Source organism: Mobula hypostoma, chromosome 12, assembly GCF_963921235.1.
Source record: "Mobula hypostoma chromosome 12, sMobHyp1.1, whole genome shotgun sequence".
NCBI lineage: Eukaryota > Metazoa > Chordata > Chondrichthyes > Myliobatiformes > Myliobatidae > Mobula > Mobula hypostoma.
In genome coordinates this window covers 82420845-82433745 of record NC_086108.1, presented here as the reverse complement: position 1 = coordinate 82433745, position 12901 = coordinate 82420845, and the positions used below count along the sequence as shown (strand labels likewise).

At 42.0% G+C, this 12901-nt stretch overlaps 1 protein-coding gene across 1 annotated transcript in view; it reads right to left on the bottom strand.

Annotated features, from left to right (window-relative positions):
• LOC134354539 (fatty-acid amide hydrolase 1-like) overlaps window positions 1-12901 on the bottom strand; it is a 56898-nt gene that overhangs the window by 23208 nt on the left and 20789 nt on the right. The window contains exons 5-8 of the mRNA XM_063063458.1: window positions 12410-12616; window positions 9686-9726; window positions 4276-4400; window positions 534-659 (exon numbers count right to left, since the gene is read on the bottom strand). Of these exons, the coding sequence (XP_062919528.1) occupies window positions 534-659; window positions 4276-4400; window positions 9686-9726; window positions 12410-12616 (499 nt within the window). The remainder of the gene's footprint in view (window positions 1-533; window positions 660-4275; window positions 4401-9685; window positions 9727-12409; window positions 12617-12901) is intronic.

The window sequence follows — 12901 nt, the reverse complement described above, 5'->3', positions numbered from 1 at the left end:
GCTAAAATAGATTAAACATTGCATAGACAAGGCATTCCTGTTAATGATTGTGAATCAGCCTGGATAATTTTGCTGCTCTATCCCATAAGATTGTTGCTATGAATCAGACATATTTGTTAGAGATAGTTACCAAGTTTGCAGATAAAAGTGAGATTTATGCAAGAAATATGAAAGTGGGAAATAATATATTTCTGCAGGGATATTTAGATATTAAAATCCAACTGATTTTCCTTAGATGCCATTTTCATATGTTCATATTTTATAAGGTGAATTTAACAGCAACTTTTCACAAACACCGTTAAACATTACATAAATAAAACAAAGAAACATATTTTTCAGACTTTGACTCATTTTGAGGTTGAGGAAATAGTGGGGTGAAGGAGGAAAGGATATGGATGAATTAAGAGGCATACTTGAATTAAAATACAGTAAATAAAAGTAAGTAACTTCTTAATCCTCTCAGTAATTTCCCTCTTTAACTTCCCTCTAGCTCTCGGAATATCTCCATTTCCCTTACACATCAGTAAACACACCGTGTGCCCAGCATCCGTCAGCAGTTGTTTAGTCTCCAACACGGCACGCTTCATGCTCTGGGAGGGGATCCAATATCCATCGCTTTCAAAGAAACCTATCTTCAGTGGCTTGGTATCAGCATAGATCTTCAAATTAATTTTAAAGAGATATGTTAGAGAGGCATTTTTTCATTATTTTGTTTTGACTATTAATCCAAAATTTGTAATATCATAAAAAGCAAAAAAAATTCAGAAACAACAGGAATTCTGCAGATGCTGGAAATTCAAGCAACACACACCAAAGTTGCTGGTGAACGCAGCAGGCCAGGCAGCATCTGTAGGAAGAGGTGCAGACAACGTTTCAGGCCGAGACCCTTCGACAGGACTAACTGAAGGAAGAGTGAGTAAGGGATTTGAAAGTTGGAGGGGGAGGGGGAGATCCAAAATGATAGGAGAAGACAGGAGGGGGAGGGATAGAGCCAAGAGCTGGACAGGTGATAGGCAAAAGGGATACGAGAGGATCATGGGAAAGGAGGTCCGGGAAGAAAGACGGGGGGGGGGGGCCGAGAGGATAGGCAAGGGGTATATTCAGAGGGACAGAGGGAGAAAAAGGAGAGTGAGAGAAAGAATGTGTGTATAAAAATAAGTAACAGATGGGGTATGAGGGGGAGGGGGGCCTTAGCGGAAGTTAGAGAAGTCGATGTTCATGCCATCAGGTTGGAGGCGACCCAGATGGAATATAAGGTGTTGTTCCTCCAACCTGAGTGTGGCTTCATCTTTACAGTAGAGGAGGCCGTGGATAGACATGTCAGAATGGGAATGGGATGTGGAATTAAAATGTGGGGCCACTGGGAGATCCTGCTTTCTCTGGCGGACAGAGCGTAGATGTTCAGCAAAGCGGTCTCCCAGTCTGCGTCGGGTCTCACCAATATATAAAAGGCCACATCGGGAGCACCGGACGCAGTATATCACCCCAGTCGACTCACAGGTGAAGTGTTGCCTCACCTGGAAGGACTGTTTGGGGCCCTGAATGGTGGTAAGGGAGGAAGTGTAAGGGCATGTGTAGCACTTGTTCCGCTTACACGGATAAGTGCCAGGAGGGAGATCAGTGGGGAGGGATGGGGGGGACGAATGGACAAGGGAGTTGCGTAGGGAGCGATCCCTGCGGAATGCAGAGAGAGGCGGGGAGGGAAAGATGTGCTTAGTGGTGGGATCCCGTTGGAGGTGGCGGAAGTTACGGAGAATAATATGTTGGACCCAGAGGCTGGTGGGGTGGTAGGTGAGGTCCAGGGGAACCCTATTCCTACTGGGGTGGCGGGAGGATGGAGTGAGAGCAGATGTATGTGACATGGGGGAGATGCGTTTAAGAGCAGAGTTGATAGTGGAGGAAGGGAAGCCCCTTTCTTTAAAAAAGGAAGACATCTCCCTCGTCCTAGAATGAAAAGCCTCATCCTGAGAGCAGATGCGGCGGAGGAATTGTGAGAAGGGGATGGCGTTTTTGCAAGAGACAGGGTGAGAAGAAGAATAGTCCAGATAGCTGTGAGAGTCAGTAGGCTTATAGTAGACATCAGTGGATAAGCTGTCTCCAGAGACAGAGACAGAAAGATCTAGAAAGGGGAGGGAGGTGTCGGAAATGGACCAGGTAAACTTGAGGGCAGGGTGAAAGTTGGAGGCAAAGTTAATAAAGTCAACGAGTTCTGCATGCGTGCAGGAAGCAGCGCCAATGCAGTCATCGATGTAGCGAAGGAAAAGTGGGGGACAGATACCAGAATAGGCACGGAACATAGATTGTTCCACAAACCCAACAAAAAGGCAGGCATAGCTAGGACCCATACGGGTGCCCGTAGCTACACCTTTAGTTTGGAGGAAGTGGGAGGAGCCAAAGGAGAAACTATTAAGAGTAAGGCCTAATTCCGCTAGACGGAGCAGAGTGGTGGTAGAGGGGAACTGATTAGGTCTGGAATCCAAAAAGAAGCGTAGAGCTTTGAGACCTTCCTGATGGGGGATGGAAGTATATAGGGACTGGACATCCATGGTGAAAATAAAGCAGTGGGGGCCAGGGAACTTAAAATCATCGAAAAGTTTAAGAGCGTGAGAAGTGTCACGAACATAGGTCGGAAGGGATTGAACAAGAGGGGATAAAACCGTGTCGAGGTATGCAGAAACGATTTCGGTGGGGCAGGAGCAAGCTGAGACAATAGGTCGGCCAGGACAGGCAGGTTTGTGGATCTTGGGTAGGAGGTAGAAACGGGAAGTGCGGGGTGTGGGAACTATAAGTTTGGTAGCAGTGGATGGGAGATCCCCTGAGCGGATAAAGTCGGTGATGGTGTGGGAGACAATGGCCTGGTGCTCCTTAGTGGGGTCACGATCGAGGGGTAAATAAGGAGGTATCCGCGAGTTGTCGCTGTGCCTCGGCAAGGTAGAGGTCAGTACGCCAGACTACAACAGCACCTCCTTATCGGCAGGTTTAATAATAAGGTTAGGATTAGTGCGGAGGGAGTGGAGAGCAGAGCATTCCGAAGGAGTGAGGTTGGAATGGGGACAAGGTGCGGTGAAGTCGAGACGGTTGATGGCCTGTCGGCAGTTAGCGATAAAGAGATCCAGAGCAGGCAGAAGACCAGAGCGGGGTGTCCATGAAGAAGAGGAGGGTTGAAGATGGGAGAAGGGGTCATTGGTGGGGGTGAGAGAGTCCTTGCTGAAGAAGCAGGCTCGGAGACGGAGACGGCGGAAGAAAAGTTCCGCATCATGGCAAACACGGAACTCGCTGAGGTGTGGGCGAAGGGGGACAAAGGTGAGGCCCTTACTGAGGACAGAGCGCTCTGCCTCCGACAGTTGAAGGTCGGAGGGGATGGTAAAGACCCGGCATGGATGAGAGCTGGGATCAGAGGGGGGAGGGGGGAGGCTGGGGGTGTCAATGGAGAGGGGAGGGTTGGGGTGAGAGGAAAATGGAGCCTCTGAGTACCCAGGAGCTGACGGTGGGATCTGAGGGAGACGAGGTTGCAGAGTATTGGTGGGGGAAGGGGAGACGGGAGTCACAATAGCAGCACATAAAGACCCGGCCTGGAGTTCAGGGCTGGAATCTTGAGAGCTGGGATCAGATCAATAACTGACTGAAAGTAAAAATAAAAACTTATAATATGCCTATTTTAATCTTCTGTTTGGAGGAATGTACACAAAAAAACTTACCAAAATTATATGCTGATCGTTCAGAATTCAGCTGTGGTCTCACTTTACTAAATAATAAACTGATTTGTCTCAGGTAGGTAACATTGAAAGCCACACTTTATCAACGACTATTCTTTATATGTACATGATATTGTCTTGATTCTTTCATATGTGTAAAATCCCAGAGTAATTTAAAAAGTTAATAGCTTGGATTTTAACATGTCTCTATTGGATTTTGTTTCTTATTCAACATTGTTTAATGTCATTTCCAGTATACAAGTGTAAAGGAGAATGAAATAATTGTTACTCTGGATCTGATACAGCACAAAAAAACTAAGATAAAGAACACAATAATGAAAAAAAACAATAAATATAAATGCATAAGGTAGGTTAAATACATCTATTGATTGTATGTCCATAAAGTGATGTCAGCACACTTTCAAAAGTCTTTAATGAAACTTTTAGTTTTATCCTTGCTTTCATATATCCCACCACTAAGTTCTTTGCATATTCTATTTATTTCATTTGAAGCTTTTTAAAGTACTTAATACTTGGAGAGGACTATATACATGCCAGCATTTATAGCTTTGTACGTTACCATGTCATCAAAGGGAATGGGTGGCACAGTGGGGTCCAACTCAAACATTTCCTCACACAACAGAGCCTTCATGCAGTATGCCAAGCTATCCACATCCCTGGCTAGTGGGCCAACAGACGATTCAACTAGAAAATATGAATCACTCAAAGATAGCATTGAACAAGATACATTTCACCTTGTGTTTTCAAGTGTGAATGTAAGAACATAAAACATAGAACATTATAACACAGTACAAACCTTTCAGTCCACAATGCCGAGCTAATCTTTTAATTTACTCTAAGATCAATCTACTCCTTCCCTCCTCCATAGCCATAGGCTTTTCTATCATCCATGTGCCTACTTGGGAAATTGATATTGGGTGATAAGGAAATGGCTGAGGCATTGAACGACTATTTTGTGTCGGTCTTCACAGTGGAGGATACGTCTAATATGCTAAAGAATGATGTTATGGACGAAATAAGAGGTGAGGACCTTGATAAAATCACTGCCACTAAAGAGATAGTGATGAGCAAACTAGAGGGCCTGAAGGTAGATAACTCCCCTGGTCCTGATGGGATGCATCCCAGGGTGTTGAAGGAATTGGCGGAGGTTATAGTAGACGCGTTGGTAATCATTTACCAAAATTCTCTAGACTCTGGGCAGTTCCCGGCGGATTAGAAAGCAGCAAGTGTCACGCCACTTTTTAAAAAAGCACGTAGGCAAAAGACGGGCAACTATAGGCCAGTTAGCTTAATATCTGTAGTCGGGAAAATGCTTGAAGCTGTCATTAAGGAAGAAATAGCGAAAAATTTAGAAAGCAGTGGTTCCATTAGACAGACACAGCATGGATTCAGAAAGGGCAGGTCCTGTTTGACAAACTTACTGGAGTTCTTTGAGGACATAATGAGTGCAGTGGATAGAGAGGAACAGGTGGATGTCGTAGACTTGGATTTCCAGAAGGCATTCAATAAGGTGCTACACAAGAGACTTATAAATAAGATACGGATGCATGGAGTTGGAGGAAGTATATTGGCATGGATAGTGGATTGGTTAACCAATAGAAGACAGAGAGTTGGTATAATTGGGTGTTTCCCCAGTTGGCAGTCAGTGGTGAGTGGGGTGCCGCAGGGGTTGGTGCTGGGCCCGCAGCTGTTTACCATTAACATTAATGATTTGGGAGAGAAGACTGAGTGTAGCATAGAGTGACACCAAACTGAGTGGAAAAGCAAATTGTACAGAGGATGTGGAGAGTCTGCAGAGGGATATAGATAGGTTAAGTGAGTGGGCCAAGGTCTGGCAGATGGAATACAACGTTGGTAAGTACAAGATCATCCACTTTGGAAGGAATAATAGAAGAGCAGATTATTATTTAAATGGTAAAAGATTGCAGCATGCTGTTGTGCAGAGGGACCTGGGAGTGCTTGTGCATGAATCGCAAAAAGTAGGCTTGCAGGTGCAACAGGTTATTAAGAAGGCAAATGGAATGTTGGCCTTCATTGCTAGAGGGATTGAATTCAAGAGCAGAGAGGTCATGCTGCAACTACAGACATCCCACCTCTCCCGGAAGTTCCAGGAGTCTCCCACGTATTAATAGTGGCTCCCTGATGCCAACAAATTATATGCAATATCACGGAAATCAATTTTTTTGAGAGCGAGCGAGTGAGAGCGCGAGAGTGACCACGAGAGAGAGAGAGAGTGCACCAGAGAGAGCGAGAGCAAGCGAGAGTGCGCGAGCGAGAGAGTGAGAGAGAAAGCAAGCAAGAGCAACCACGAGAGAGAGAGAGAGAGAAAGAGAGAGAGAGAAAGAGAGAGAGAGCGAGAGAGTGAGAGCGCACCATGGCAGAGTGTTCCAAAAAAAGAAAATATAAAACATACGTCACCCCATCCTACACTAAAGTGTACCCCTGCCTAATAGGGGTCAAAATAATGACAGTGTTGTTCGCTGCACTGTTTGCAACAGTGACTTTTCTATTGCCCATGGTGGGTTAAAACTGTAAAAGACATGTTGAGGTGAGTTTAACAGGTGTCGTTCGTTCATTAGCATAGCTAACGTTATTTAAACTAGCTGGCTGGCTTCTAAGGGCTACTCTATTGCAGACATCCCACCTCTCCCGGAAGTCTCCCGAAAATTGATGGTGCTACCTCCCTGAAATGAGTTTTTGCAGGGTGGGATGTCTGCAACTATACAGGGTACTGGTGAGGCCGCACCTGGAGTACTGTGTGCAGTTCTGGTCTCCATACTTGAGGAAGGATATACTGGCTTTGGAAGCAGTGCAGAGGAGGTTCACCAGGTTGATTCCACAGATGAAGGGGTTAACTTATGAGGAGAGATTGAGTCGCCTGGAACTATACTCTCTGGAATTCAGAAGAATGAGAGGGGATCTTATAGAAACATACAAAATTTTGAAAGGGATAGATAAGATAGAAGTAGGAAAGTTGTTTCCATTGGTAGGTGAGACTAGAACTAGGGGATATTGCCTCAAGATTCAGGGGAGAAGATTTAGGATGGAGATGAGGAGAAACTGTTTTTCCCAGAGAGTGGTGAATCTGTGGAATTCTCTGCCCAGGGAAGAAGTTGAGGCTTTTTCACTAAGTATACTTAAGATGCAGTTAGATCGATTTTTACATAGCAAGGGAATTAAGGGTTATGGGGAAAAGGCAGGTAGATAGAGCTAAGTTTATGGACAGATCAGCAATGATCTTATTGAATAGCAGGGCAGGCTCAATGGGCTGGATAGCCTACTCCTGCTCCTATTTCTTCTGTTCTTGTGTTCTTTTGTTTCACCAGGTTTAGTAGCTAAGCCACACATGAAGGCCAGGAGCTGGACTTGTTGGCAGAGGCTATTTGAGAAGCAACACCATTGGAAGCATTTAATGAACAGTAGGAGCTTATCCTCACCACCACAACTAGCTATAACAACCTTAAGGAATTAATATTGTGTATCATCTTCTACACTTCTATCAAGTAACTTCTCATCCTTCTTTGCTCCAAAGAATAAAGCCGTACCCTTAAGTAAATTATCATATAATTTTGGCCTATCAGTGCACTAGTGAGAGGCAATAGGAACAAGAAAGACAAGGGCGGATAATGTTATTACAGGTAACAGCAAATTAACAAGTTATTACTAAACTTGCAGAATGGGCATATAACAATCAAATTATTTTCAGTATTATTAAATGTTAGGTAGTAATTTTTACCTCATAGAAAATAAAATTGGAAGATAGCTGTCAAAATGGGGAAAGAGGATGAGTAAGGTTTAGGTATACATATACACCATTTAAAAAAGGGTGCAATTCAGTGTTGAAAGGCAATGGGAAATAACCTCAAAAAGTCATGGAATTAATTTCTAGAAAGCTAATCTGAACTTTTAAATTGATTAAACCACAATTGTAGTTATTATGAAGAGCACATAGAGGTTGATTTTAGAGGACGCAAAATAAATATACCAAAATTATACTAGAACTAAGTGGTTATATCTTTTGGAAATGTTGAATGTGATCTTTCTGATACAAAAAATTATGAATGTGACTTCCTGACACATGGACATGCTAATTAATGCCAATATTTTATTTATAGTGAATTACTAATGTCAACTAATTGGCCAGGCCATTTGATATCCTTACAAATTGAAAATTTCTTTGCCTCTCCAACTGGAGTTTTTTTTTTGTGTTTTCCAGTTGTCCCAGACATTCAGAATCAGGAAGGGAATAATGAATGAATAATTCAGCTGACCACAGAAATTAATCTCCATCTTGCATTCACATCATGATGATATGGAGGCCATAACCCTAACCAATTGGTCTGTAACAGAACCAAACACTGTTGTTCAGAGCAGTGTCAAACAAAGCGATATCATCGCCCTGAACTTGTTCAACTTTTTCACTGCAATGCTGCAGCTCACCTCCAACAAACCACCTGCGAAAGAGGAACAGACGGGAAACTCTTGAACTGTCTAGGACCAAGGTTACCCAAACTTCAGCAGTTAATTGTAGATAATGTTTGTACTTACACACCCTAACCCTAACCCATACAGTGATCAATAGTTCTTTGATGATGTATTTAAGATAGTTGATGAAAATAATGGAGCTGAAGTTCAAAGTTCAATCTATTATCAAACAACATACTGTATATTTCATCATTATTATCCTGAGATTCATTTTCTGCAGGCATTCACAAAAATGAATCTCAGGGTAATATATGATGACATAAACTACCCTATGTATATATAACTTAATTAGCCTTTTACAAATTGAAATAAAGTATCAGTGATAAAATAGTTATGAAATTAGCCAAGAGACAATATCAGAGTTATACTGAATGGTTGTTTTTTAAGCACTGGATAAGCTACACTGAAGCTACCAGGCCTCAATATTAGGATATCTTTTTCATTTTTGTATCTTAATGTCTGAGATTTGGAAATGTTGTGCATAATTTCCAAGTCTGTGAATGAAACCTAGAATATGGTAGGCTTTAAGTGGGGTAGTAACAAACTTCAGGGGAGAGAGAGAAAGCTTTAGCAGACTACAACTGACTGATATGTAATGCAGAGGATTATGAAGTGGTGCATTTTAGCAGAAAAGCTAAGCATTAGTATAAGATACATTTTAATTAGATTTTATACTCAGTGATATTTAGATTTGGATGTGTACAAGTATTTTAAGGTTGCTAAAGGGAAAAAAAGTGAGATTTGGAGCCTTCAGCAGCAATGCATACAAGCTGGGTAGGGTTCAGATGCTTCACTGAATCGCACGTTAGGAAGAGTATCCAGAGTCTCAGAGAAGGAAAGGTATCTGGATCAATTAAAAAAATGCTTTTCCTCTGTGAAGTGAAAGGGAAGGGGAAGATTCTGCATCCTATATCCTTTACATAAATGATTAATTTGTAGTTTCATAAAACATACATTTTTTTAAATATTCATTTAGAACATAGAACAGTACAGCTCAGGTACAAGCTGAAATTAAACTAATGCCATCAGCCTGCACACGATCCATATCCCTCGATTCTCTGTATGATCATATGCCTACCTAAGTGCTTCTTAAGTAACTGCTTCCACCACCAGGCCTGGCAGTGTGTTTCAGGTACCTACCAGTCTCTGTGTAAAAGACATATCCCTCATATCTCCTCTAAACCTTCCTCCTCTCATCTTAAAACTATACCCTGTAGTATTTGGCATTTTTACCCCAGGAAGACGACTATCTACCCTATCTATGCCTCTCATTATTTTATATACTTTCATCGGGTTTCCCCCCGACTTCAACATAAGGGTTATGTTGATTGGTGGTTGAAGTGGTTTGGTTTGATGAAAACAGAGAGTGTGGCAGTGGGAGGGGGGAGGGGAGGGAAATGGTCATCTTATCCCCACTCTTAAGAATAATTCTGGTTTAGTCTGGCACATTGGCATAATATAATTCATGTAGAGAAGAAACTCACCCGTTCTCTGTCCAGATGTATTTACTGTCAAACCCCTTTTGCTGCATGAAGTAAAAAACATATAATTTCCTCAACTGAAGGAAGAAATTTCTCAAATATTTCCATTTTAGTCAATAGATGTGCCTGCATAAAATTATTTACTCTGTAATCAGCAAAATTATCATCTAAAGCTAACCTCTTAAAATACTGTCATGTCTACCTGTCAGTTAGAGCCACACAGCACAGAAAACAAGCTTCACATTCCCAACTTGTCCGTGCTAACCCAATTGCCTGCATTTGGCCCATATCCTTCTAAAACTTTCCTATCCCTGTACATCTCCAAACATCTTTAAAGTGTCATTACTAGATGCACCTCTAACACTTCATCTGGCAACTCGTTCCATACGTGCACACCCTGTGTAGAAAGTGGGTGGCGGGGTGGAGATCTGTCTCTACCAAAGAAGGTGCAAGGTGCTCCTTCCTCCACTAGCCAGCAGGACACCCTTGGGGCAAGGTGTAGCACCTGCTTAGCCCCACCCTCCCCTGATCAGGGCCACGTGAGGCCATGGGAGCAGGTTGTGGATGGTCGTATGAGGAGCTGGTGCATATCACAAGTCCTGGTTGCTAAGCAACCACAGACGCCAGGCAGACAATCTCTGAAGAGTATTGATAATGGCTGGGGTCACCCGACTTGTAAAGGCCTAGAAGAAAGCAATGGCAAACCACTAATGTAGAAAATTTTGCCAAGAACAATCATGGTCATGGAGACCATGATCGCCCACCTCATATGACACAGCACATAATGATGATGTCATATGACATGGCACATAATAATAATGATGATGATGATGTGTAGAAAAAGTTTCCCCCCTTGGGTCCCTTTTAATTCTGCCTCTCTCACTTTAAACCCATGCTCTCTAGTTTCAAATTCCCTAACACTGGGGAAATAAACTGTGGCTATTCACCTTATCTCTGTCCCTCATGATTTTATAAACCTCTCTAAGGTCATCCATTGGGCCTCTATGTGCCAGGGGAAAAAGTCCTCACTTTTCCATCCTCTCCCTATAACTCAAATCTTCCAGTCCCAGTAACATTCTCATAACCTCTCCAGTTTAATGGCATCCTCCACATACTACAGTGCTCAGAACTGTATATAACACTCTAAGAAACTCCTGGATGGGTACCTGGAGCTAAGAAAAATAGAGGGCTATGGGTAAGCCTAGGTAGTTCTAGGGTAAGGACATGTTTGGCACAGCTTTGTGGGCCGAAGGGCTTCTGTTGTGCTGCAGGTTTTCTATGTTTCTATACCAATGTCTTGTACAGTTGTAACAAAATAGCCCAAGTCCTGTACTCACTATCCTGGTTGATAAAGGCAAGAATAACACACACAAAATGCTGGAGGAACTCAGCAGGTCAGGCAGCATCCATGGAGAGGAATAAAGAGTCAATGTTTTGGGCCAAGATGCCTGACTCTTTATCCCACTCTGTAGATAATGCCAGATACACTGAGTTCCTCTAGCATTTCGTATGTTACTCTAGATTCCCAGCATCTCTTGTGTTTATGATAAAGGCAAACATGCTAAGCACCCTCTTCACCACCCTGTCTACCTGTGTCACCATGTTCAAGAAACTGTATGATGACAGCATTTAAAAAGTATTTTGTTAGTTACATAGATAGGGAAGGGATAGAGGGATCTAGGCCAAATGAAGGAGTAGATGGAGACCTGGGTCAGCAGAGATATGCTTGTTTTGGCGCAGTATGACAATGATTCTATTCTATCCTTTCTTTAATTTTACTCTGTCACTAACCTCTTTATTTATCCACAACATTGTAAAACTTGAAACTATCATTTTGTGGAATACAATCTTCTAACTACATAAATCTTGAACATACTCAAAGTACAGTATATTATTCCCGATTTTAATATTATTGAACTTCTTAAATTATATCCATACAAAATCAAAATAAAATCAACAAATTTGTAAATTGCAGCCAAGTGTGTAATTTTAGTCCTTAGGAAAACATTTAGCACTGTATCTTAGAAAAGGATGTTTATTGAACAATCGGCTAGGAGGATCTACTGTGAAAATGTATCAACAACTTAAGAATATATTGGCCTTCGACTGAATGTACAACAGAGTAACCAACAATGAAAGTTTAAATCATAAGGACAAGTTGCATAGAAGACTGAAGTGTAAGCTGATTAAGGTGCCTAAATTGTTAAAATGGCCAAAGGGAATGAAAAAAAAAGGAACATAATTAAATCAGGCATTAAATCAGGAAAGGTATGAAGAAATACTTTTCCACACAAAGGGCAGTGGAATTCTGTATTTCTCTCTTCATAAAGGGATGAATGCTAAACTAATCTGGGCTTTTATTAAGAAGAAAAAATAGAATTGCTGGCAGGCATCAAGCAAACTGGTCAATAAAGACAGGAGGTTTGGATCAGTCACAATCTAATTGAATACCAGAGAGTGGTAATGTGATGGTTAAGAGAGCAACTGAAATGGCCAGTTACTCAATTAGCCTCCAGAGATCTGGACTTTTGAGCTAGAGATACAAGTTTGAATCCTACCAAAGCAATTGGAACATTTGAATTCAACTAATTATAGATATGAAATTAAATAACAGTATTGATAAAGAGACCATGGAAAATAACATTAGTGAGATTCAAGGTGCAAAAATAGCCCATTCTTTCTCCTCTACATAAATAAAAATAAATATCTGCAATAAAAATATCTCACCTTAATCGGTTTGCCGTTGGTTTGAAGCCACAGATTCCACAGAATGCAGCTGGAAAGCGTATGCTGCCACCAACATCGGTTCCAATTCCAAGGATGGAGCCCCCTGCCGCGATCAGGACAGCCTCCCCACCTGATGACCCACCAGGTGTCCGCTTGACGTTTAACGGGTTGACGGTTTGGCCATAAATAGGATTGCTGCATTCGTAGCTGTAACAAGAAATAAAGCATTCTCTCATGGGTGAGCGGCAAATATAATAGATGGCAGAAACCTGAGATTACTTTCTCACCCCATTGATATTTCAAAAAGACTGCTATAAAATTATTGATTGGTAGGGGCATTCATAAACACTCAATTCAGTGTGAGCAAATTGGCAATATTGGCACCACATTCTGCCACACATTATTCTGTAAATTTATATACTCACCCATGATTTTTCAACCCATGTGGCAATGTCACCATTTCATGAGCCGTTCCTTTTCATTGAGATTGGA